This window comes from Pagrus pagrus, assembly GCF_965226575.1.
Source record: "Pagrus pagrus genome assembly, chromosome: 15".
Classification (NCBI taxonomy): Eukaryota; Metazoa; Chordata; class Actinopteri; order Spariformes; family Sparidae; genus Pagrus; species Pagrus pagrus.
This window is the reverse complement of record NC_140199.1, coordinates 10,155,206-10,181,220: the sequence shown is the minus strand read 5'-3', so window position 1 is coordinate 10,181,220 and position 26,015 is coordinate 10,155,206. Positions and strand designations below refer to the sequence as shown.

General features: G+C 42.1%; 1 protein-coding gene across 2 annotated transcripts; it reads right to left on the bottom strand.

The window, feature by feature from the left end:
• Positions 1–1,470: 1,470 nt before the first annotated feature.
• On the bottom strand, positions 1,471–25,810 carry map3k21 (mitogen-activated protein kinase kinase kinase 21). 2 transcript variants are annotated; one of them, XM_084376412.1, is made up of 10 exons: positions 24,054–25,810; positions 10,297–10,477; positions 10,034–10,182; positions 9,722–9,897; positions 7,092–7,332; positions 6,853–6,975; positions 5,022–5,172; positions 4,315–4,409; positions 3,210–4,052; positions 1,471–3,037 (listed from the first exon to the last, which is right to left on the bottom strand). In XM_084376412.1, the coding sequence occupies exons 1-10, from the start codon at positions 24,844–24,846 to the stop codon at positions 2,667–2,669; spliced, it is 3,123 nt and encodes a 1,040-aa protein (XP_084232538.1). In that variant the 5' UTR covers positions 24,847–25,810; the 3' UTR covers positions 1,471–2,666. The 2 variants fall into 2 exon arrangements, with proteins under 2 accessions (XP_084232538.1, XP_084232539.1); XM_084376413.1 differs by having other exon boundaries at positions 3,210–4,049.
• Positions 25,811–26,015: the final 205 nt, after the last annotated feature.

The window sequence follows — 26,015 nt, the reverse complement described above, 5'->3', positions numbered from 1 at the left end:
GAATCACAGCTGTATTTACACCATTTGGGAATTCATGTCGCTGTAAATGAGCCCTTGTTTTGTCCTGTAAAAGTGAGACACCTTCTCTGATGAACGTCTCAAAAGCAGACTGAAGGTAGACGCCGATAAAAAGTTGAGGGAGTAAAATCAACAGTTTGTTCATTGTTTAGGGAGAGAAGCCCGGGAGTGACCGTGGAGGAGGTACAGTATATCCTGCATAGTAAGACAAACCAGAGAAAAACCTGCAAAATGAATCAGGATGATGAATTCATTGTTCATCCTGAGGAAGCCGTTAACAGGCTAAAAGTTTACAGACTGTCTTCACTCTCTAGCCAAAAGGCCAAATTCTGTCCTCAAACGTTTCTGGAAATTCCTGAGAGTTTGACAAGATGGGCAACTGGTTACACTGGGAAACCATTTCCTAATGTCAATCTTGCTTTAAAAAAGTGTACAAGTAGACCGAATCACCGTGACAGCACAGTAACAACAACAGTTACTGTTAAAAACAGTTTGTTTGTGTCATGTTCAGCTCTAACTTTAATATTTAAAGATATACAGTAAAACACAGCGGTCTCACCTATCTGACGCTTCTTCTTTGCTTATTTTATGTGCTGTGCTGCTTTGCTAGCATCTCTGATATCTGTTGAACAGCACATCTTGGTCTAACTGCTAGTTTTGGTTAACTTAAGCCGTCATATTCTGAAGTCGGTGGCAGATAAAGTAGGTCTCCAACCTAATGATAGTTATTGTAAACAATGTGATTCGGTCTATATAAATTAAAAAACAACAACAAACCAATCAAACGTAACAGTGCCTTTAGGTATATTAAACCAGTAATGGCGATAAAGGAGAAATCTGAGACGCAGAGTAACCAAGTCAGGAAGGAAAGAAACTTTAGCACTTGACCGCGCAGGTGTATCTGATTTACAGTAGAGATACTTTGTGCACTAAAGACTAATTATAAAAATTCTCCATGTGGTCACTCCCAGGCTGTGTAGAAATCCTCTCATGATTTAAATCTGAAATTACACTGCGCCAATGCAGCTGATCAGCTGTCATCAGGGGGACTGGATAATAAGTTCATTACCTATGGGCAGCTTTTCCTGACATGAACACATGTGGCTGAAGTGTCTCCCCACTTTGCTGCAGCCCAGTCGGCAGAATGAAATGGCAGCATTTTGTTTCTGCAAACCACGGATATGCTCGAATCTGTACGTGTTATACGTACCATACTGACTACACTACGTGTCATATCCCGCTAACAATACATGTTTATGAGCCGATTTTCATGTGAGGAGGCGGAGGGGATGGTGGTGGAGTCACAGCCGGGTGAGACAGCATTTCAACATTTCTAAACTAAAATACAGGACATTTTTAACAAGGCAATGGGATATTTTCCCGATGTGTTAAGGGAGACAAAACCAGGTATATCAAGCCAAAACATGATCTTTTTGTAACCCTAACCAAGTGTGCCTAAACCATAGGCTAAAACCATAGGCACAGCGCAAATTGAGAATTGAGCATAAAGAAACATAAAGTTGCAACATAGCTGTGGTTTGCAGAAACGAACATCCCAACATTGCTTCCGCCGGTTGCCTTGTTGCTGCTGTGTGCTGAGTACGAGAAATATTAACAAAAAAAAACAAAAAAAAAAACGCTTCTATAAATACTCCATTTTAGTAACCCATGACCACAATGGTCATTTTAAATTTGATCCAACTTTAAAGGTGAAAAGATTTCATGTTTGCTCAGTAGGACTTCCAGTGTTTTTCTACCTGTACCTCTAAAATCTTCAGGGCATTCTGGGAGGAAATGCACTCGCATCCCTGCAGCGATCCAGTATGTAACCTGTCCCTCGAACACAAACTGTACTGCAGCATCGCTGACTTTTAAAAACAGTCATAAAACAGCATAAATGCAATACAAAACAACTGCCAGCATTAGGCTGATAATGAATAGAAAGAGATATTTACAAACAAGGCATAATTATTTTTTTTTGTTCAACATTTTAAGGGTACATGCATGCATGATTCTCAAGTCAAAAAAAAATCTAAAAAGCGTGATCGCACAACTTTGAAAACTGACATGGAATGTATGTCCTGCTGGTCGCTAAGGTAAGGTCGAGTCTCTTCATATTAAATTACCTATAAAAATATATATATAAATAAAAAGGTGAGGGTACTGTGTTGCGAAAGCTGCAGCAGCGGTCAACGTTGAGCTGCACCAACAGAACGAGAAACGAAGAGGGTGAGAGAGAGGGAGAGATGAGCGAACAGAGGTGGCAGTCGAGCACCGAGGGGGTGAGAGGAGGAGCTGCTGGTCCAACTCTGTAATGTTCTGCTTCACTGTCAGAACTGTGTGTGTGTTCTACATGAAGACAAGGCGCTGTGTAAGGCCTCAGACGTAGGAAGACCGTCCTCAAACTGAGATGAGTATTGTCGATGTCGTCTAGAAGTCTCAGACTTGTTACGCTCTAGAACACGGACGTCTCTATGTTCTAGGGCTAAGACGAAGCTGGGTTCTACGTTATAGAACTTTTTTTTTTTTTAAATGGTGGGGAAAGGCAGCCCGGTTCTAAACCCTCCAGGAGTTTTAGGCCAAAAAAATTCTGTCTGTCTGTTCTGGAACACTCTAGATTACGTAGGATGACCACAGCTGATCACCTTTCAAGAGAGGAACTCTTTCTCCAGCTCGAAGACGGAGGCCCGTGCCGGGGAGCTCTGAATGCGGCACAGCGGCACAGTGCAGTCTCGTTTCTGGCCCTCTGTGTCCATGTCCAGCAGGGAGCAGCCCATCCCCACCTCCGAGGACAGCACCACGTTCAGGTTTTGTGCCGCCTTCTCTCCGGAGTAGTGGCCCAGGGAGTAGCTCTTGTTGCGTCCTCGCAGCAGGGCCCAGGCGTGGGGTTTGGCCCGGAAAGAAACTGGCCGCGGTCTGGAGAAGGCCTCCCCAGCCGAGGGCTTCTCCGACACTCCGTCCTTCTCTTTGTCCTGCTTCTTCTGTGAGGCTGGAGGGGGCAGAGTGGGTGGGCCATTGGCTGGAAACAGACAGACACACATTTTTGTGAGTGTTAATATATTTTTGCAGAATGGATTTTACGGCAAATATTGAGATTAATTGATTACACAGCATGTAATTAATTAGATAAATTTTTAAATTGCTGGACAGCCCGAGTATACATGCTTGTTTTCCTCTTTCCTGTTACTCACTGTTGTTGTTGCTGGTGTATTTCTTCCTGCGTAGACGTGTTCCTGTGTTGTGGTTGCTCTGCTCTGGTGGCTGGCTTTGGGTTTGCACTGGTGACTGTGTGTTAGCTGCAGTCCTGTTACTCTGGCCTTCTGTAGAAGCTGTAGCTGCTGGTCCAGGTCTGGTTGGCTCTGCGTGATGATTGACCGCCATGAGCTCCACCTTCCCGGGGCTGGACTCTGACACCTCCACCTCAGACTGTAAGAGACACTTGGTGGAGTTGCATTCCATAATGGCCGACATGGAGATGAGATTGACAGGCTGGGTGGAGGTCTGGTTTGACGATGCCTCGTCTTTGCGTGAGCGACCGCCGCTTGGCGGTGAGGTGCTGCGGCGAAACCGGGTCGCGCGCTGAAACAGGCCCTCCTTCTTCTTCTTCTCTTTCTCCTCACGCTGGGGCTCGCCTTCTTCCACAGGGGCAGAGTTTTTGAGAGCCTCCCTGATGTCGTATCCGAGCACGACTGACGCCAGCAGCGAGCCGCAGCCGTACAGCACGGAGTCGGTCTTACGTCGAGCTGACGTCCGCTTCAGGCTATTAGTGGGGGTGAGCTGCGGGGTGGTGGAGGTGGACGAGGTGGATGTGGTGGTGTAGGGGTCGTCTGCGGTCTCTGGTGGGCCACCCTGACCTCCGGCCCCGACCCCGGCATCTCCCGGCCCACAATGCCCACCAGGGCTCTGAGGCTGCTGCTGCTCGTCCCTCCACAGAGGTAGATCGATGTACACCTGGTTGGGGAACTTGAGCTGCTTTGGCTTGGAGCTATTGTCAGGACATTCCTGTGAGAATGCCTCATCTTTACCGGCCGCTGCTGAGAACACACAAGTGCAAATCAATATTTTATGTTAATGTAAACACGTGACTGAGGGACCATTCTCCAAACAAGCCCCCTTCACCATACAAGTACTTGTTAAATGACTTAAATCTTATTTTTCAGATTTAAAAAAAAAAAACATTAGACATAATATTGACAAACAAAGCTGAGCAAATTTCCACAATAATTAATCCAATATCAAACAAAAGATCTTATTTAAATTAAAAACGTGGAGCATCACATTGGATTTTCAGCTCACCTTGTTCAGCAAACAGGGCAGCGAGGGGGACAGACTTCTGGGACTTGACCAGGCTGGTGGACCAGGGGTTACTGCCGTCTGACAGAGGACGCACTCTGAAAAACACAGACCAGAAAACATGAAGCACACCAAGTCTGTGGGCCTGCATTGCTGTCTTTATGAGAACCGATTTCAGTTTTAAAACTACTTCAGAGGACTGTCTGAAGGTTAAGGTTAGTATTACGTCTCGGTTTTTCGAGCTGCAACATGTGATCGATGAAATGATTAGTCCATCACAAGAAAAGTAACTGCTATTGATAACTGATTGTTTCAGACACAATTTCAAGCAAATATATCAAACATTTTCTGGTTCTAGCTTCTTAAATGTAAGGATTTGCTGCTTTTCTTTGTCTTTTGAGAGTAAATGAAGAGTCTTTGTATTTTGGACTGTTGGTTGGACAAAAGGAGCAATTTAAAAGATGTCACTTTGGGATCTCGGACATTTTTTTTTTACATCATATAGACAAAACGAATAATCGTTAATAATATCTCCGACAGCATTCTTTAAATGTCCTGATCAAAAAAAATTAATCACAAACACTTCAGTCACACATCATTTAGTAAATTACATTTTCTCTGCCTGGTCTGTAAACACTAAGCTCCAGTGTAGCAACGCATAGACTCAAGATGGTGCAGTCAAAAGACTGTGTGTGTGTTTATAACTCTACCTCTCAGCAGCAGCAGGCCGCTCTTTGCTCTGTACTGAACTGGGGCCCCAGGTTCTTCCTTTCTTCTTGATTCCCTTTTTCACATCATCAAACTCCTCTGGCCTGAAGAGGGAGCTGCGGCCCCACGTACGGTTGCTTTCATCTTGAGTAACTGTGAACACAGTGACCACAAGTGTTACCACACACTCAAACAGCTGCAGTCAGCCCTCTCAAGGAAAGAAGATTTAGAGGATGATTAAAGGCATTTTGCCACCTGTAAAATCCCTGGCAGTGATCTTTCTCCATAATGGTGTTAATCATCACCAATATATATTAATTTCTGAAAGTGTAAAATCAAAAATCAGGAATAAATACCCAAAATGCTGTTGTTAAAAAAAAAGCTTCTTAGAGGTGTGTGTTAGTCATTGTGAAGTTGTTAGGAGAGGCAGTCTTAAAGATCTCAGGGCAACAGATTAGGGCCAAAATTTTACATTTTTAATAAAAAACAACAGAATAGCAGATTGGCCCGAGTCTGTGGCATAAACCTCATCATGGTCACTTGCTAGTTTGATTTTCAGGTAAAGCAGAAACCTGTGAGACAATTTAAACCAGCAGCAAACACCACAGTCTTGTTATGATCCACACTTCAAGAAAACCTCGCAAATCAGCACAAACAACCCCTTCATTCGTCAAAGTGAGCCAAACATCACACGCAGCATTTGGTGCCGTTAACCACACCCACGCGGCGTGTGGGTAGCCAATCGCTTGCCTTTCCTCCTGAGCCCACAGTCGGCTGTGAGCTCGCTGGTCAGATCAACATCCTGTTCGTAAACATGCAAGCTCTGCATATAGGACGTCACTGAGGAGGGAAACATATACGTTACCTCTGACCATCATTAGCTTTATGATGAAAACAGTTACGAGCATTGTATGTAGGGATGCATCTATTTGAAAGCACGTGCACATATTTGCCTGAAATTTGCTGGAGCTGATGTCGATACCAAAATGACGACATGTATCAACCTATACACATTTTTTTGCAATGATCCCTCATATGTTGTTATAAAACACTTGTGACAAAGATATTTAACATGAGCAGAATATTTTACAGTTTGATAATAAGCTTTAATGTATAAAATGACATCAGTGCACTGAAACAGTAAACTTAAAGAATAATATGTATTAATTCTGCATTAAAATGTCTAAAAACGACTAGACCTTTGTTATGTAATTTGCTGAGTTGTGTACTTGCATTATCACAAGGTTACTCAAGGTAACCGTGCATTTCATAAGGTCGCCACCACTATTTCTGGGAGGAGAGGGACGTCAGCAAACGAGACTAAATTTATGGTGAATAAAACTTTAAAACTATACCTCGTTTTTGAATGTTTGTGCCCGAGTCAACAGATTAGAGTTTAACCACCACAAATAAGAGTGTTTCTGAGCAACAATCTGCACCCTCTGTCTGAATATTAGGACCTACCATGAAATGCTCAAGAGGAATTTGTTCCAGTTAGTGCAGGGGCGTTGGTCCGCGACTAACAACATTATCAAACTGTTCAAACAACTGGCTGACTGCTCGTGGCTCTGGAGCTTTTGGTCACACAGCTCTTGTCATTGTGAAAGACACTGTTATGAAAGGCATGTCTCCATGTTTCCAGTTCACAATTTCTAAGAGACAATGTTTTTTCTTCAGAATAATTATGTTTTTAAAGAAGCAGATTTCATTTTATCCAAGCCGATTACATAAAATACAGATCGACAAGAATACTGACACAGAGGTGGAGGACAAAATCAGACCTCACACTTTGGAAAACGTGAATGTGGGGTAACAAACAAACAGTAAACTCACGCTGAATGGCTCGTAGTCGGGGGATGAGTGTGGGGCTGCTGGGAGGAGAGGAGCTGGTGCTATGAAGGCTTCGCCTCTTGTCCATGGAAGGTGACGCCTGCACAGTGATCTTATGCTGGAAGTCTACAAAACATTTACACAGTTAGAGAGATTACACACCAACATGTTTCCTTCATAAAATGTTCAACTTAGTATAAATGTTCTCTACAGGACCACGTTCAAGACATCTGTTCACTCACCTGAGGGCAGGCTGATTCGGTTTCCATCCTTCAGTTTAAGGCGGGAACGTTTGAATTTGCCTTTCCTCTTCTTCACGTTGGGCTTGTCTTTGTTGAGCTGGAAAATGAGGATGTTGAGCTCTCTCTCGAGCACGTTGATCTCCCGCTCTGCCAGCTGCTGCTCGCGACGCTTCAGCAGCTCCTCCTGAGACTTCTGCTGGAGGGCGGCCCGCGTCAGCTCCTCTTCTCTGGAACGTAGCTCCTGAAGGAACCAGATACATATGTGGTTAAATTAGCAGACAGACTTCTGTTGTCGAATCACTTGGGTACATACTGACAGAGCAAGAGAGAAGGCTGATGTTGTGCATCAGTTGTCTTATCTGAAATTGAAAATCTACAATAGCCAAATGGAGAAAAATAAATATTTGGCAAGTACTCGGTTAGACAGTGTGCTGCTCCAGTGAAGCCTGTTTCAGATAGCTTCATCAAAACAGAGTGAGGCACATTAACACCCCTAAGAAATATTTTCTCTTAAAGGAAAACTCCAAACAAATTTCAACACACTTTGAACGTTAGAAAAGTTGTATTAAGCCTTTTGTGTCTCCAGAGGGCGCTGAGAGAGTGATGTCACTTGAGGACCGCTGAAGCTGAAAACTATAAATTTGAATGAAAGAAATCTGTGGATGTGTCGCCCGCTCTTCATCTCTGACTGAGGCTAGCGGCTCCGAGCTACATTAGCACCTACAAGCATAACAAACTCGAATCTCTGACCATTTTTTCTGCGTTCGTGTAGCATTGTGGCTCGTGCGTTTTTTTGAAAAGGAAGAAATCTTGTTCTGCTGCACCGACTTTGATATTTTTTTGACGAATTGTCCTTCATGATTTCGACACTGCTTCGGTGCTACAGTACTAAATCTGCAGAGTACTCTTTTAATGAACAGACATTAATTAATAAGATTTGTTCTCAAAGTGGGGTCTGAGGACGCATAGGGGTCCTTCAAGGGGTTCCCCAGCAAAAAGGAAAGAGTTAAGTAAGACAATAACAGAATGTATGACTGTTTTGGTCAGTGTTTCATACTTTCTACAGTCTACACCTGTCAAACAGTAACGCAGGTGTCCTAAGACGAGCTCAGGGAGGACAGAAACCTCCCGTGTAGCAGAAGGGCAAAAGCTCACTTGATGTTAATTTTCAGTATGAATACAGAACATTAAAGCGGGGCCTCACAATCCTTCTGACTCTTTAGGTTTTAAGCAGGAGGTGTCAGCAAAGTTAGCCCTGGATAACTGGCTTGTGGCGGCCGAGCATTCATAGTAAAGCAGAATTCACCAAGTGTTGGATAGTTCACCCACGAATAGGGAATATTAAACCCTGTCTTATAAGACGGAGGATCCTGGGACAAAATCTTATCAAAAGGGGGTCTGTGGCGTTTAATTAGTGTCAGTTTAAGAGTCCTTGGTGTGAAAAAGTTTGGGAATCACTTATTTAAAAGGATGACATGAGCATGTTTAAAGTCTTAAAGTGATTTATGGATCCAGAGAGCACGTCTCTCCCCATCTCTGGATTATATTTCCAATCATGTTTCTGCTTTACACTAATATCAACACATGACCACGTTAGATATAAGGGCTTATACACTATCTCCTTTTAGGAAAAGAGAATATGGATTGCAGAAAAACAAACAGAAGTACATCTTATAATTCCCTTCCAACAAGAGAAAAGCGCCAGCAAACAGACATTTATAAAACAGGTGGGAGTGTTAGCAGTGTATTAGATAACTCTGTCTATTACAAGTTCAGGAGATTACTGCCTGCTGTTTCAGGCTGTGTTACACAGAGTAAGCCATGGGAGGAGACATGACTCTCTTTAGCTTTCTTCATTCCCTCTGTTTTCTCTCTAATTGCACTCAGCTGAGTAATAATAATCCTTACTGGATGACTTCCATAAAGCAGCTTTACAGTCAAGCCCCTCCAGCCACCCACCTAGACACAGATTACTGTGGGATGTTTACAGGAAATCTGCTGATGTAAGAATCTTATGAAAATTTTCGATGGGAAAATGTTAGGTGACAAGCATTACATACTGAACTAACCTTAAAGAGTTTTGTCATAGCGAAGCGGTGCAGATTATAGGACAGGGAACGGTTGAGTGTGAATTTGGTTGATTGGACAATACATAACACAAGGGTACGTGTTAAAAATATATGGTTTAGCACTGCCAGAAGCAGGTAGGAAAAATGAAAATAATTTCACAAAAGGCACAAAACAAATCTCAAAAAACACCTGCACCTGTGGAGTTTTCAGTATCCGTGTCATTCAGTTCACCATTCATCGGCCCAGCTCTGTGTGCTGATCCTGCTGTTTCTACAAACACTAATTAACCCTCCTATTTAAGCCAACGACGGGAGACTTATACAGGAAGCAGATTAAGGTCTTAACAAGGGGAAGTACGCTAAAGCAACTCGGCATTAATGGCTTTGTTTTGTTAACTGCGCGATTAGCTCGTCCACTGAAAGTAACCAATTAAATGTTTTAGTCCGTCAAAGCTGTCCCAAGTGATCCTGCATCTCATTTCAATAACGGACTAGTCAATGTGTATCATCACTAAAAAATAAAATAAACGATAGGAAGAATTACATGTACTGTATATATACCTTCTCTTTGGTCCTGAGCTCATCAAACATCTCCTGGATCTCCACACGCCAGTCATCCTGCATGCTGTGGAAGGAGTCCTGGGGCATGGTGGCCATCACCGCCTCCTCGATGGCCGACAGCTGCTCCAGGATGCAGGAGAAGGAGGGACGCACGTGGGGGTCCTGGTCCCAACACTCTGGACACACACAATGCAATGTAAAGACACATTAACACAGTCATCAGCGTATATACAGTATGTATTGCTTTAATCTACACTTTAAAAAAAGAGAACAACAAACATCATGCAGGTATGTCTTCTTCTGTTAATTTACCTTCCATGAGCTTGGCGAAGGGTTCAGGGCAGGTGGAGGGGATTGGTAGAGTTAACTTATTGACTGCGACACCGTAAGCAACAGCCAGGCCGTCTATCCCACGGTATGGCACCTCCCCTGTTAACAGCTCCCACAGCAAGACACCGTAGCTGGTGGAGGGAAAAAAAGACAAGAGGATTAAACAAAGTAAAAATGTTAGAGAAATAGGAAAGAGTAGACTTTTTATGCTTGGGTCTGTGTGTGGTGCGTTGTTTTGCCATTACCCCCAGACGTCACTGCCTTTGGAGAACAGAGATGACTTGATGACTTCAGGGGCCATCCAGGAGTAGGTGCCTGCAGCTGACATTTTCGTGGTTTTGTGCCACTCCCTGGCCAGGCCGAAATCTGTGATCTTCAAGGTCTTCCTCCCGATGTCGTCATTCTCTATCTTTTCAAGTAATAAAACTGAAATGAGAGAGGACACGGAAGGGATATGTTAGAAGGCAAAAAAGGGAAAAGGGAATAACAAGCACTGAGTGATTGAGAGAAAAGGAAAAGTGGAAAGACAGGATTGGGATGTAAGTGACAGATGTGAGAGGGGGTAGAAGAGAAAGGCGAGTGAAAGAGAAAGGGAGATACAAAGAGTGGGGGACAGAGAAGAAGACAACCGTGCAGGTGAGGAGATGATAGTTGATATTCAACAGGGCCAACAGAGGTATGCAGGTCATTTATTACTGTAGAAACACAAGGGTGACAGGACCACAAAGCACCTGTCCTCGGGTCCTAAGACTGCTTAGCACATTAAAGACAGCCAGAACCCTCCAAACCTGCCTGTAACGCTACACCTGCCACAGTGAAGCTACAACCTACCGACGTGTCAAGACCCTCTGTGCCAATCATGTGCTGAAATAAATATGTGCTGAGACTACACAAAAACTAATATAAGAAAGATAAACAGGATTTAAGACACTTTTACTCTTAAAAGAACTGTAACAGGATCAGTTTTGTTTCTCAGATCAAAGTTGATCTGATGTTAAACTCCTGCTGTTCAGGGGGTGAACACATTCAAATAAATACTAGTACTGCATGAAATACTAACTACACAAGAAACAACATGTCCTGTTTTGTTGCTGTCATGTGATGAAAGTTGCTCGCAAATATTGTGTTCATGTTATTTTGTTCACCCTGAATCATTTTTGTGCACGATTTACACTTTCACTGAACAAGCAACAAATCATGATGATGCGACATTTGTTGGGGTCTGTACTAAAAACATATCTACTTACATTTGGAGAACATGATTTGTCAGCGTATCTCTGCAGCCATTTTTGCAATTTCAACAAATTTTGCAGCTCTACTAACCCCTAAATGCTCCTATATAAAGAAATGTTTCTGATTATAAACCAGTTTCAACTCAATTACATACACGTTACTCTAATTCAGTTTAGTCATGAGTCAATAAAATTAAGTTTGCTAGTCCCTGAATTTAAAGTGAGAAAAAAAAGCACATGAAAGTCAAAAAGAGTAAACTGATTAACTACTGAGAAAACATCATACTTAAATAAGGAGTCACATATAAAATGTAGAGCCGGATTTTTCTTTTCTTGATGAATGAATTAATTGTTTATTCTATAAACAAATTGTGAAAAATGTCCAATGCTACTTCCTAGAGCCGTTTTAAATATGACTCAGTTTAAATGATATATGAGAGAGAAAAGCAGCAAACCCTCAAAATTGGGAATATTTGTTTTTTGGTCAAAAAAAAGGGGAAAAAAAGGAAAAAGACTAAAACAATTAAATTTCATTTCATTTTCTATTGAATGACTAAGTGCAGAAATAACATTAAACAAACAAAAAGTAAAATTACATCACTTTACTGTAATGCTCCTTTAAAACTAGGAAAATACTCTTACCACGATATAATATGCAATAGACTGTAGAAAGATATATGATATAGTCTGATGACAATGATATTACATTTCTGAACATGTGCCGCCAAAGACCAGGTGACAACTGGGGAGTAGTAACATTTTTCTTCTGTCAACAGGAATAAACGTCCTCTCTGTGTGTGGATACACCAACTGCCAAATATTCAAGAAGAAGCCTTCTCCATGAGGTGCATCAACAGCCAAAACAGACTCTTTGATCCTTTTATCCTCTTGGTATTATATTCAACATTTGTTTTTGCCTCTGCCAAGATCTCCTCACATTACAAACTGTCCCATTTCATTATTTACATGTAGCCCCACCACTGCAGGTCAATTTGAACACATCCTGCCAGCTGTGTTGATCCTACAGCAGATAAACTACAACTCTTCGGTCTAATAGCCCCTTCAGGGGGTTTGACAGAGGTACTTCACAGCCAGGATTAAAACAAACACCTGAGTGTATTGTTGGCACATACACCATGTAGTAATATTCCCATGGGAACCACGGGTATAATGATAAATATACATAGTGCTGACAAACGCATTGATAAAGTAATTTGAGTTTCTTAAAGTTCTGGATCACAGTGTACACTTGAAAGAGGTTATGTGCCACTCAGTTAAAAAGCTATTTGTTAACAGAGGCTCTTTGACTTCTGTATGAAAGTATTACATGAAAGAAGTAGCTGCGCTGCTGTTGTATTATCACTCACTGACCTTGGACTTACTCCTCCACAGCAGTACCAAACTAAACACACACACATTTTTCTTCACTTTTTAAACCACAAACATGCACCTATTTTATACTTATAATGACGCATACTGATCTTCAACCCTCCTGCAGAATACATTGTGACCACTTACACAACAAATGTGTCAAGACTAGACCAGATGTACTGAAAAATGTAGGAGGGCTGGAGAAGAGGATAGCTGTTGAGTTCAATAACAGATAGCATGGTCAGGAATAGGCTAAGAGACCTTGGGCCAGATTCACATAACTCCACAGACTCCACACTGAAAATCTGTGAATTAAAGAAACTGAAACAAACATGCAGATTTTTCCTCTCACAGATAATCATCATATATTTTGATTATCGATAAAATTCATAAAGTAATTATTCAGGCAAAACACTTTCGCTGGTTCCAGCCCTAAAATCATGATTGATGATGATTTTCTGTTTGTCTTTTTAATAAAGTAAATATCTCTAGGTGTCTTAAGATTGTTGTCCAGACAAAACAACCTACAAAGTGCCGCAAAAATACTCTAAAACCCGTAAAATGTGTCCAATAGTGTGTATTTCTTAATAACATTTCTAATACTCTGCAATCCTTGCTCTCATCTCAAGTAGACTCTTTAACACATTTGGCTCGTCTAGTGCGAACACAACTGCAGTCATCCCAATTAACACAGGAAATCAGTTTTTCTGAGCAGCCAAAACCTTTTTTCAATGGATCTGAAATGATGTCAAGCAGCATTTTACCCGTAGTGTGACTCCAATGGGTCTCCACTAATAGCCGGGGTATTGGTGCCATTACTAGCCCCGGGCACAGAGGGGATCCTCTACCCAGGCTGCAACAATAGGAATTCCATTACAAACAGGTTTCACTACACCAACGATATACTCCTACTTCCTGTTGTCAAGTCCTCTCTCAGTGATTCCATAGATTCCTCCCAGCAGGCTCTGTGGCTTTATAATGACTTATGATGGGTTAGTTACACAACTGAGAAGAACAGTGGTTTTGGGATAAACCCATCTGCGCTGATTGGCCGATAGAATATCGTGCCAAATACTTTCTTTGTAGCTCGGTGATACTTCAGTGTCAGCCCTCTAGAAATGTCTGATAGAAGACCTAGCTCCCGTCTATATGACTCCATGCTGACGTTATGCGACAAAACACCTTTGAACCCCGGCCAGCCATTTTGTTTGAGTCTATTAGGAGCCAATAACAAACAAACTACGTAGGCGCTGCAAGTTAACCTGTGATTCCTGTGACGTGATTGATCCATTGTAAATCTATCCAAGCATGCAGTTCATAAACTTGAGACAAAGACTTGTTATTGTGTTGGCTCTGTACTTAAATCAAATGATGAACTGTTAAATAAAGGCATAATAAATAAGGTCTCATTTAACAAAAGACAATTCAATAAAAAGGGCAATTAAGTCTGCAAATATCCCTACATGGTCTGAGTGCTTTACATTTCTGAACTCCTAACCCCTTATTATTCGCTGAGACCCCTCAGATGAGAGAAATAAATGTTGGTACCCAGTTCCACGGTCCACAGTTAAAACAAAGGGGGATCATGCTTTTAGTGTTTTGGCGCCAATGCTATGGAACAACTCCCTTGAAATATTTGATCAGCTGAGTCAGTGCCACAATTAAAAAGCTTTTAAAACAGACCTGTACAGACAAGCATTTGGATGTCTATTCAACGGTTTTGAAGTTTCTATTTCAATTATGTTTTGTATCTCTATATTTCGTATTTATTGCTCTCAATTGTTATTCAAGACATGTTTGTAAAAGTAAAAAATATACTCAACTCTTCATTACTTAAGGGTAATGATAACATAACTGAAAATGACATGGGTCTCAATGAGCAAATCTTCATTTTAAAGATCATTCTCAAACACAACAAACTGAAGGACCACATTTTTACAGCACTGCACATCACTATACATGTCTTACATTTTATTGTTGTAAATGGTGAACTGTATCATAAAACTAGACCAGTCTAATTATACTAATTATGAGATAATACTTGATGTAATAACAGGGGGTAAAGGACACACTCATCAAGGTCTCCTCTTCAATGACTAATGACTCTCCTCCAGCCAATATATGCCACCAGCCGTTCTTTGAAGTCCACCTCCCATGACCTCTTCACCCTGTTCTACTTACTAAGGTTTTTTAAGAAAGGTTCATCTCATCAAGAAGCTTCATATCAAGTTATTTTACCTAGCCTTGCAATATAAGAATGACCTACAAGAAAAAGCGGCACGTTAGTTATTCTTCAAAACACCACTCGCTCTCTCTTTTTTTTATTTTTCTTTCATAACGAGGTAACTATGCAGAAAAACTAGAACAACGTCGATGTGCCATTGCCAAAAATAATCATGTAGCAATACATGACATCGAAGCTTCAAAAACGCATCCAAACTGCACAAAGATATGCTCTGGTTGACTTTGATTTAGGGGCATCCTAGAAGTCCAGCCTCAGGCCAAAACCCCACCCTGTATTGGAAAGATAGGTCCAGTGCCTGTGTTCAGCTAATGCATGCTTGTTTTGGTTAATGTTTTGGTCCTACAGGTAATCTCAGAGCTGTTTGGATGGGATATGTTTGACAAGGAGAAGTGGGGTAAACATAAATATTTCTTGGTTTTTAGGCCATTACAGTAAATTTCAAGAAGTGCACACTCACACACATGCAAGAAAAATAAACTGACATCTGTGAATTTGCTGGTATACTAGGGTCATTTCTATTGGGAAAACAACCTGACCTATATATTCTTTCTGTCTAGATCATTTGGTTTGGTAGCCACAAGCTACAGGTGATGTGTGAAACCTTTGTGGTGTGATAAAAAACATTTAAAAGGCATTAGATTACTTTAAGACTTTCTTACAATAGTTCTTTACATAGTAAATTGTTTGTAAACATTATAAAAGTCCTGTGATACATTGTAATCAAGGTCCTAAACTCCTGTCATGTCTCAATAGGTTAGAAATCGGGCTGTATGTTGTTTTCTGTGCTTCTTCTGCTTTCTCTCAGTCTATATTTTCTCACTCTTTTCAAAAGAAAAAAAATGTTTTGAAGCGGACAACAGTGCAACGCAATTGGAGATGGATATGCCTGCAAGGCAGACCCCACCCTCAGTCCAACCCCCATTTAATTCCCCTTTCCAACAGTGAATCTTCAGGCAGACCCATCTTTCATGGTGGAACAGTGGGAAGATCAGAAGCAAAGCTGCTGCCTTCAAAGCAGGTCCCACGCTTCTTCCCATTGCCTTCTACCCCTCAAGGTAAAAAGAAAAGATACACTTTTTGGAAAAACATGACCAATCCTTCTCTACTCAAAGATATGAAAAAATAGCCTTTCATAGAGGTTTCACTCCATATGTCTGCAGAAGATGAAATAAAAAAAAAAACTGATAAAGTTTAATAAAAACCTGAGAAAATCTTGCTTCTTTCTTATCTCTGTTGTTAGCTACATATGTCCGATCAGACAGCTGGCAAGCACAGAAGCCACTAACAACGGATACTTATTAAATATTGTTTACTTCAGTTTCTCTCTCACCAACCGAACGATTTTCAACTGCTGCTTGAACAGACATTGATTTAAAAGTAATAACAAGCCAGCCGTCCTTAAATTCAACACACGTCACGTAAAGCGGGGCCGGAGCCAATAAATACCGGTTACATTTACAGAGTCATTTTACGTGGGAGTAAATGCAGATTATACACATTCACACTGAAAACAAAAGCCAGATGTTAGCAGGTGTTAGTGGGTTTTCTGTCCAGTGTGGATGGGGTAATATAGTGTTAGATAAGCTAATATAAGATTTAGTGGCACATAGAGGCCAGGTTGCAGATTGCGACCAACTGAATACCCCTCGCCTTAACCCTCCGCTATGAGGGTCGCTAAAAACGCAAAAGGAATGGCTACTGTACAAACATGGCGGTACAACATGGTGGACTATGCTATGGTAACAAAAACACAACTATTCATAGTTTCAGGCAATTAGGATTCATACATTACATTGCTGCCAATAGATCACAACACAATGGGCCTTTAAACTTGGTTTACACAGACAAATGTTATCGCTCATGTCTTTAGTACTTTAGATACATCCATACCTCCATATTATTTCATGAATATGATACAAAATTATATAATATCCACAGCCAAGAAGAGCCTTGAAGCAGATTTGAGCAATGAACCACAAAGCCAGTTAAACCTTTTAATCTCTGTCTCTCTAGCAACCGTGCTGTGTGAAGATGTACTTCTTTTGATGCCAACAATCTGACTTTAACTTTTAAAAAATGGTACAGCCTACTAATCTACTATTAAGCAGTCAATTTTCAAACATAACCCTGAGACTTCTTTATTTTTTTGTGTGGCATAACTAAGTATTGATGCCACACGGTTGCTGTAAAGTGCAGCCTCCTAACTTGACGTGGCAGTATTTTCCTAACTGTGCCAACAGACTAAGCATGAGAGCAAGAGGGCTTCCTGTAGTAAGCAGAAACAAGGCTGCTAAACATTCCCCGCCTGGTCTGTCTCTCCCTGTTGAAATGAGAGTGCCCCCAGGCATTCTGGTTGATGGGAAAAGGATCAGGGCTAATGGCTGGCTAAATCCATCTATCATGGTCACGTCTCTCCGGGCCACTTACTCTTTGTCTGTTCTCTTCCTCTCCTAGTTTGTGTTTGCTTAAGCTTGAATTAACCCATAACTGGGCTAATTAAAACATAACAAGTGTTAAAGGTGTACAGCCAGTGCGTTTTGCTGTATTAGCATCTATCAATGTGCTCGGGAGCTACAGAGGGGATTGGTTGATTCAGAAGGCAGCTCTTCTCAGCTGTGGGCCCTTTTCCTTTTCACCCTGCCCTGCAACAATAGGTGCAGTCAGGGAGAGGTCATAAAAAACACAGTGAAAGCATCTCCACTCCTCCTCTCTCCCCTCTGCCCATTCTCTCGTCAGAGAAAAGACAGGCAGTAACTGTCTGTGTGTCACCAGGGGTAATTGTGGGAAGCCTGAGAAAAGTTGCCCTGCAACACCTAGTCAAGCTTTGGTAACTTTTCCTCTGTGATTCCACTTCTTCCAGAAGTAGAGCACGACAACAGAAAAATTACAGGAAGGGGGAAAACATTCTCTGGAGGGTTACTTCTTCTGAGCTACATCAAGCGTAACTGTTTTCTCTCCTGCGGTGAACTTGTTATGACCCAGTAATGAAAAAAAAGGATTTATGAGGTGTTTTTTTGCAGTGCTATTCCCACATAAGTAGAGTGGTTCACAGGGAAACCCAAATGTGTAAGATAGCTATGACCTTTTTAGTATTTTCATACATTAGCAGTGCAGCATTTTTAAAAAGAAAAACAGTTAATGTTCTTCAAGGCATATGGAAACACCTTTTCCAAAGTTCTGACATATCCAACATTTAATTCACATATGATCAGCTGTTGCGTTTTTCTCGGCTGTTCCCATAACTTGCAAAAACATGGCTGGTAGTAGCAACAGGTGCATGTTTACTGATGAGGAGGCACATTTCTTCTTGATCTTTGAAGCTGACTGGTGGTTAGCAAACTTCTTTTTCACTACTTTATTCACTCCAAATGACTTGATGAAAACACGTCGAATCCCCTTGACAGATATATGGAAACACAGCTAGTGTCTGTTGTTTCTCTTAATTTGGGTACCAGGACAGACAATGTGGAATAGCTGCATCACTAGTTTCTATCTTTTGTATGCAGATTTCAATTGCAATTGGAGAAAAATCATGGCTGTGAGTTTTAATTTAACCATAGCAGGAAAGAAAACATATAGGAAAAAAGCTGCTTGAAGATCTACCTTAGAAGAAAATCACATTACAGGATTACTGTAAGAATATATTTATGACATTACATCAATTTGGCAGATGCTTTTGACCAAAACAGCTAATAGAAAGTAGATTTGTCACTGCAACAATATAATTTTGCTACTTGAAGAATCAGCACACAGTGCCAGTTTTCATCAGTAAATCATGATGGGAACTGTTGCTTATAGCAGCTACAAGGAACTCTTTGTGGATTTTGATGGCTCCTGCATACAGAAGCTGTATGAGCATGTCATATTGAGTTTTTATAATAATAAGCCAATGGCAAGATAAGGCACGGCCAACACTGAATGTTACATTATAAGCCAGTTATTATACTGCTGGATGGCAATATTCTGCTGTACCACCAGACTGCAGAGCAGCAGAGACTCTTCAATTCATCCTCAGCACTCCAACATAAAATATTTTTTCTATTTTAAACATATTTTTTGGTGGGGAATCCGACCCAGTGGCAGGCATCAAGAATAACTACAAAAATACCAAATATTCCTGCTGATGGTCTCGTTCGCTTATGTATGTCATATAAAAGCATCAGCATTAAACTGAGACTGTTTTATAACCGGTAAAAAAAACTCCTTGCAGTAGGTTTAATAGCAATGAGTTGATTAATGTGGCTGGTTGAGAATCTTGTCTTATAAATGCACTTTTTGCACAGTGCGATACATATACAGAGATGCAAAAAAAACAAAAGCACATGCCTTAGGACTTTGCCCCTGTTGCTGTGACTACTAGGTCAAAATATATTTAATTCAATAGTGTGATGTTTATCATTCTAAACTCTGACTTCAACTCATTCACTTATTATCTGTGCTAATTTAAGAGTCTTTCCTGCTCTTGTGCGACTTGTCAGGTCTTCACAGATCTACCGAGTGATGGGAGTGTGGAGAGAGAGACAGAGAGAGGGAGGGCAGCACAGCACAGGGACAGCGTGGTGATGAAGTCTAACAATAGCTTAAGATTGATGGGAGAATGCTGTTGCACACGCTCCAAACGGAACTCCATCAGTTTCAGTGGCATTCAAGCACACATTCCTGACATACTATCACTCACACCAAGATGTGAAACTACGAAGTTAATGTAGGTTATGAGCGCTGGCTCAGGGCCAGGTTTCAGTGTGATTCCTTGCTCTTATCCACTGCTCTATTTATACTAGCACTCCTACTAGCTTTAGGGAGAGAGTTTGAATCAAAGCTGTATGATGGGAAGGCTCAATGAAAGGATGTAATGAGTAAGACCAGGATAAAGCAGTGGAAAATAAAGCCTGTTATTAACGAATCCCTGAGCAGACCTGAATCAACAATGAATATGAATACTAACTAGCGAGTTACAAAATTAACTTTTTGGTCCATCTGCCAACAGCTGATAAACTGAAATAACAACAACAACAACAAAAAATGGCCGAAATATTTTTCAACCAGCCATAAAACTGCAGAAGATACAATCAGTGCTCATGACTAACTTTTCACAGTGGTTGCACTGGTGCGCCTAACTTCTTCATTTAGCACCTTGTAATATACTATAATTTAATTACTTTGCAAATCATGTAAATGATTTAAAACAGGAATACAATGGTGCAAATGCATGTTTTTCTTCATTTAAATGTTAAACAGCACAAGCAAAAAGAAATTGCGATATCTCAACTATTTAAAAAGTAAACTGCATTAATGACCAAATTTCAGGCGCACTGGTGCGACGTGCAAACAAAATAGTCGCACCCTGGAGCCCTGAAGTTGTTATTAAAAAATAAAAATGAGCTGCTGCAATCACTGCTACTCATTGCATTGAGATTACAGCCATAAAAAACTAATCTCTCCTCATCACCTTACCAAGGGTTATTTTCTTTAAACCGTACTTCTACCATGCTCTTAATTTTCTTCTTTTAGGTTCATCTACTTTGATCTGGAATTATTTATTTATAGTCATAAATGTACAGAGTCAATGCAAAACAAGCAACTGGTGGTCAATCAAGTTCTGTTAGTAGTAAAGTAGGCCTATTCAGCAACCTGCCAATGGCAGCTGGCCTCATTTATATTATTTGCCAATATAAACTTTTATTAGCATTTATCAGGTGGCAGGTGCTAATTTTGGAGCCTGCTATCAAGTATTGTATGACTTTCAAGAGCCTAATATAACTTGCATCCATGCTAAAGGACTGCTGACATTTAAAACACAGATGAGACATGTTTTTGCATTTACAGGACATATTCCTTCATTACAATAAACATCGCATGTGTAGTTTGCTCCTCTTAGCTTGTGAAATTAGCAAAACGGTGTTAACATTTAGGCACTGTCCTGAGAAAACTACACTGTCCATACTTATTTAAATGAAAGAATACGAGAACAGAACAATGTTTGTAAATAGTTTTTGGATGACAGTAGAGCTCTATGGCACACAGGCATACTACACTACACAGGCTGCAGCTTCACAGACAATGCTTGTTTGCAGGATAAATTCTGTGTTGTTTTTCTTGTGTTGAGGAAGTTTGTTGATTAATATCAAAAAGAAGAAGTAGCTGCAGCACTATTCTTCAAAGGTAGAAATTGTGTTGTCTCCAAAAAGTAGGCATGAAAAATAATAAGAAGCAAGTGGGAGCAGAAAGGAACAAGGGAGGGAAGGTAAGTAAGGAGAAAAATAACGAAGTAAGAAGGGAAACCCCCTCAGTTTGTGGCAATAAAAGAGTACCGCTGCTCTCTGGGAGATTAAATATGAACGGAACAAAACAAAACGAGGGCTTTGAGACCCTCCGAGTCCTCGCCATTCTTCTGGCCACAGTAGCCTAGCAACCGCTGCTTGACCAGTCCATTGTGCAAACGTATGTTAAGCTTTTATCCCTCATTAGCAACATTCCTCCCTGCAGGCTGGGATTTTACAGATTAGGTTGAAAAACACAAAAGAGATTGGACAAATCTTGCTGACTTCCAACATATTACTTTACAGGCTAATCATTGATCAAATAGCTGTATGTTTATCTGTGTGGAGCATGTGTACACTGCAAGTTGATAAATGACAGGCTGAGTAGTTGAGTGAAGATGGACACGTTTAGTTCTGCATTATGTACCTGTCTACATCCGGTTTATTATGAGAGGGAAAACACTGGAGTGAAACTACTTGACCTTATATCAGAGCTACAGCCGCACAAAGAGACATTTTGCTCATTAAATATTTAGAAAAGTGACAGATTGCTGATTAACAACCACTTATTGCGTTGTATCAATTTTCCTTTTACCCCCCGTGTAGTTAATTCTCACTCCTTTTATCCTTTTAGACTGACCGACGCACGCACAACGCCAAGACAAACAAACAACAAGCCCACACTAGCAGATGCAACAACTTCTCTAAGCTGCATTATTGTGAGTTTCTACTGGGAAAACAACACAACACACCGCAGGGTGCCGTATGTGTGTTTGTGTGCAGGAGAGAGTCCTTTGTTGAACTCACTGCCCTGATTCAAAGCAAACACATACAGCTTCTATCATTCTCTCTTTATTTAGATAAGACTGTATATTGACTACAGATGTTCAGACTTCTGACCCTGGAACTCAGCTACCTGAAACTAGCAACTGTGCGGTTGCAAACGCTAACTGGATAGCTTAGCAATGAGCTGACCCTAGAAACACATATTTACAAAACTCTGAGTTTCCCCATGAATGGTCTCTCATAAGTTTAGTTTTAAATTCTCCCTCTTTACTTTAAGCTTAGGCTGTGTCCAGGTCACAGTGAAGTGGCAGGATAAAGACACCAACTTGTGTTCGCAGCACTGCCTGTTCGGGGGAGTTCGTTTGTGTATGTTCACATTCAAACATCCGATTAGCTCAAACTGTCTAAACAGCAGTTAAATCCTTTCTCTCCATCTGCCCTATAATTAACACAAATCTTCCATCTTAAATAAGACTACTTTTAGGGTTGGGCCCTTCTACGTGCACATAAACGCATTATTGCTAAGGTTTATTTGAAAATAGTTCGAAAAATCTCCCCAGACACAATTTCTTACTATCTGGATTTAAAATTATGTTAAGGTTTTAGTTAAAGGGACTGAAACGGTTTTATTCTTATACTGGAAAAACAGCAAACATGTTTTTACTGTAATGAATATACTGTACAAATATATATATAAAAAGTGTTAGTACTGGGTCCGTAAGGCGTAGATTTACAACCGTTTACTTTTACTGTTTTCTTGTTAATATGACTGTTAAATCAGATGTAACCACACTGTTTATTACTTTAATCATGAACACAAGTCATGTCTGCAGCACAGTCAGACACCCTGTGTTTGAACTGCATAGATTTTTCATGGTCAATCTACACGGGACCCTCCATATCTGTGAAACACTGCGAGGCAATCAAAATGTCCTAATCTGGTGCAGAGTCTGGTCTGTGTGCATTTCACATGTATTCACACTTTGACTCTCACAGCTGGAGATAAACAGCACGGCGGAGCTGCTCCCCACATGGCCCCGGGTTGATAAGAGTCTCTGGTCACAAAGGGGAGAAATAGTGTTTGGAGTCATATTACACACATAAACACACCTGAGTTGAAGTGGGCAGCCTGTGTCAGCGGGACTTGCACTCTTTTTCTCATCGAGTCCTGTCCATTCATTATTCAGTCCTGGGAAACTAAAGTTTGCTGGCCTGTTGTCAATTACCAGCCCATGGAGGAACTAGCACAGTTGGTGACCTACTGCACTGAACCAAGCTCCAACTACATGATCTTGCTAAGTGTCTGTAGCAGTTGTGAAAGTATGCAGACAATCCCTGCTGAATAAGAATCATTCCTGAGAGTCCCGCCCCACAGAAAACCCCTAATGTGAATGGCTATCTCTATTATTATCTAGATAGGTTCTCTGTCTGACTCCTTTTTACCCTGTGACCTCTGGTATTAGCTCTGGTTGGTCAAGCACATGGCCTGACAGTGTGGACCGAGTGTGTCTGGCGATGTGTTTGGTAAATCACTGACTTTATTTGAACAACATTTCAGCTCGCGGTGGAGAGGGGGCTGGGAAGGTGTGTTTGTGTGTGTTAAAGGATGAGGAGGGGCGAGTGCAGCGGGGGCAGCCCAGCTGAACAAACTCTGACTTTATTTCACATCCTCTCGATGGTATCCCCCCACCGCTTCATACACCCACGGACCTTTTACACCTCTAAAGGGCAGGGCTGTTCCAGCGAATTATTAGATTTCCGCAACCTCAAATTAAGCTGTAATGACAATGTTTACCTTATAAGCTATAAACATGAGGTCAACATGCCATTACTAGAATAGAGATTGTCTAGGATGGATGAGTCTTATAATAACCACTTAAGAAGAGTTTATAGAGCAAGTTAATACTAACAGTTACTCAAGCAGATCAGGACTTTAAATAACTTAAGATGGATTGCTGCATGTGCAACAGGTGGATGGTTTCTCCTCCTAAAGTTAGGTTGTTTATCCTAATTTCTCAAGCACACACACACACACACACACACACACACACACACACACACACACACACACACACACACACACACACACACACTGCAGTGTTGCTTACTGTTGCTGGACTTCAGGTCACGGTGGATGATGGGTACCACGGCCTCCTCGTGTAGGTAGTGCATCCCTCGTGCAATCTGCACGGCCCAGTTGACCAGGATGTGTGGAGGGATGCGCCTTCCGGTCAACGCCCGGTTCAGTGTCCCGCCTCGGGCATACTCCATGACCAGGCACAGGTTGGGCTCCTCCAAACACACACCCTCCAGTTTGATAATGTTGGGGTGCTGCAGCATGGAGAAAAGTTTCGCCTCTTGTTTAACACCGCCGGCGGTGGCTGTTATGTCCTCGTCCGGGTCTTGGCGAGCCGCCTTCACGGCCACCTCCTGATCTTTCCATGTGCCCCGGTACACTTTGCCAAATCCACCCACGCCTATGATCTCCTCCAGCACCAGTTCACTGAAGGGGATCTGGACGGGCGAGCTCGGGACTCGCTCTGGTACCCCCACCGACCCACTCGTAGCGGGGAGACGGTAAATAGCAGGCTGGTAGGTGACATAGTTGGAGGGGAAAATCCCGACCCGGTGGTTGATTTTACCCGTCCACCATCCCTCGTCCCCGGAGATCGCTGCGTCCTTGGACAGCACCTCCACCACATCCCCTCGCCTGAGGCTGAGCTCGTCCTCGCCGCTTGCCTCGTAGTCATACGCGGCCGTCCACAGGGACCGAGTCTGGCACAGCGGGGCAGAGTGAGCCCACGCCCGAACTGAGGGGGACTCTGTCCAGGCATGCTCCCCGTTCCCACTGCCGCCCGACCGCCCTTCACCGTTTGGGAAAGCGGCCTGCGAGACATTCATTTCTCGGTGGCCGTAGCGGCACCATAGGGTGCAGAGCTTTTAGAACAAAATGGAAACTTTAAAACCGTAAAAGGTAACTTCTTGAAATCCTCATGCTGTCACATATACGAGACTAGCTGATGAGAACAGAGGGGGTTTCCCTTCAGAGTCAAACCGTGTCCAAAGTCCTGTGGGAGAGAGAGCGTCTTCAGCCCGTAACGTTATCCACGTCGCCACTCCGGTGAAACCGTATGAGGGTCAGTCACTAGCCAGCGAGGCTGCTGGCTACGGTTAGCCGAAACACTTTTAGCTAGTGTCACCGCTGTATGGGTTGACTGTTAAATAGCAACAGTGTCGGAAATTAATGTCTTAAATCGAAATAATAAAACAACTTCTGCGACGAGAGTAACTTTAACGTTAGTCAACGGCTTTCTAACCGCTAACGTGAACAGGCTAAAGTTAGCTCTCTACCGATGGAGCTAAGTTACCAAGTTTTCGCAGGTGCCGCAAGAGGTGCACCTGCACCGTCCGCTCCGATAAAGTGAAGCGAGGCTCCGAGGGACAGGTTTCTCTTTGAAAGTCGCCAGTAAATCTCACCGAGTCCCCGAATCCCTCACTGTAAAGTTCTCTTGCTCGTTTGTGAACTTTTAACAGGAATTTAAACGGCATTGGCTAGCGGGTTAGCTTAGCATAGGTCAGCCCGTAGACTAGTAAGGCAGTTGGGAGAAGTTGCTCCTAAGATCGGTTATTCCCCAAGTTTGTTTCTCCTTCGGGGAAGTGAAGAAGAGCCGACTGTTGAGCACGTAGAGAGCACGACAAACATCCTGCGTTTCACCGCAACAAAAACCGGAGTAGAAACATGACCACAGAAGAAAAAAAAAGTCCGTCAACTTTAATCAAAACAACCCCCCCAATCGCCGTTGTCGCCAGACGAAGTCGGACCCAGCAGTGGCTGCACGGAGGATCAGGGGGACGCTGCCGCTGCTCGCTGCGGGCTGTGGGGCCCTCTGATTGGTGGAGAGCTTGACACGTGACGCCGCAGCAGTAGGGGGGAGGGGGGAGGAGCTACTATAGGAATGTGTGAGGAGAGCGCGCCTTCAGGGAAATTATGGGAATAGTGGACCATATAAGATGACTGACACACACACACACACACACACACACACACACTCTCTCTCTCTCTCACACAC

Bases quoted from the DNA above. Each gene is read 5' to 3' on its own strand.
- map3k21 (XM_084376412.1), bottom strand. From the start codon at position 24,846: ATGAATGTCTCGCAGGCCGCTTTCCCAAACGGTGAAGGGCGGTCGGGC. The intron at 7,333-9,721 runs GTATATATACAG...TGGTTCCTTCAG, and splicing joins AGCTCAGGACCAAAGAGAAG to GAGCTACGTTCCAGAGAAGA. The intron at 3,038-3,209 runs GTGAGTAACAGG...GTCTGTTTCCAG, and splicing joins ATACACCAGCAACAACAACA to CCAATGGCCCACCCACTCTG.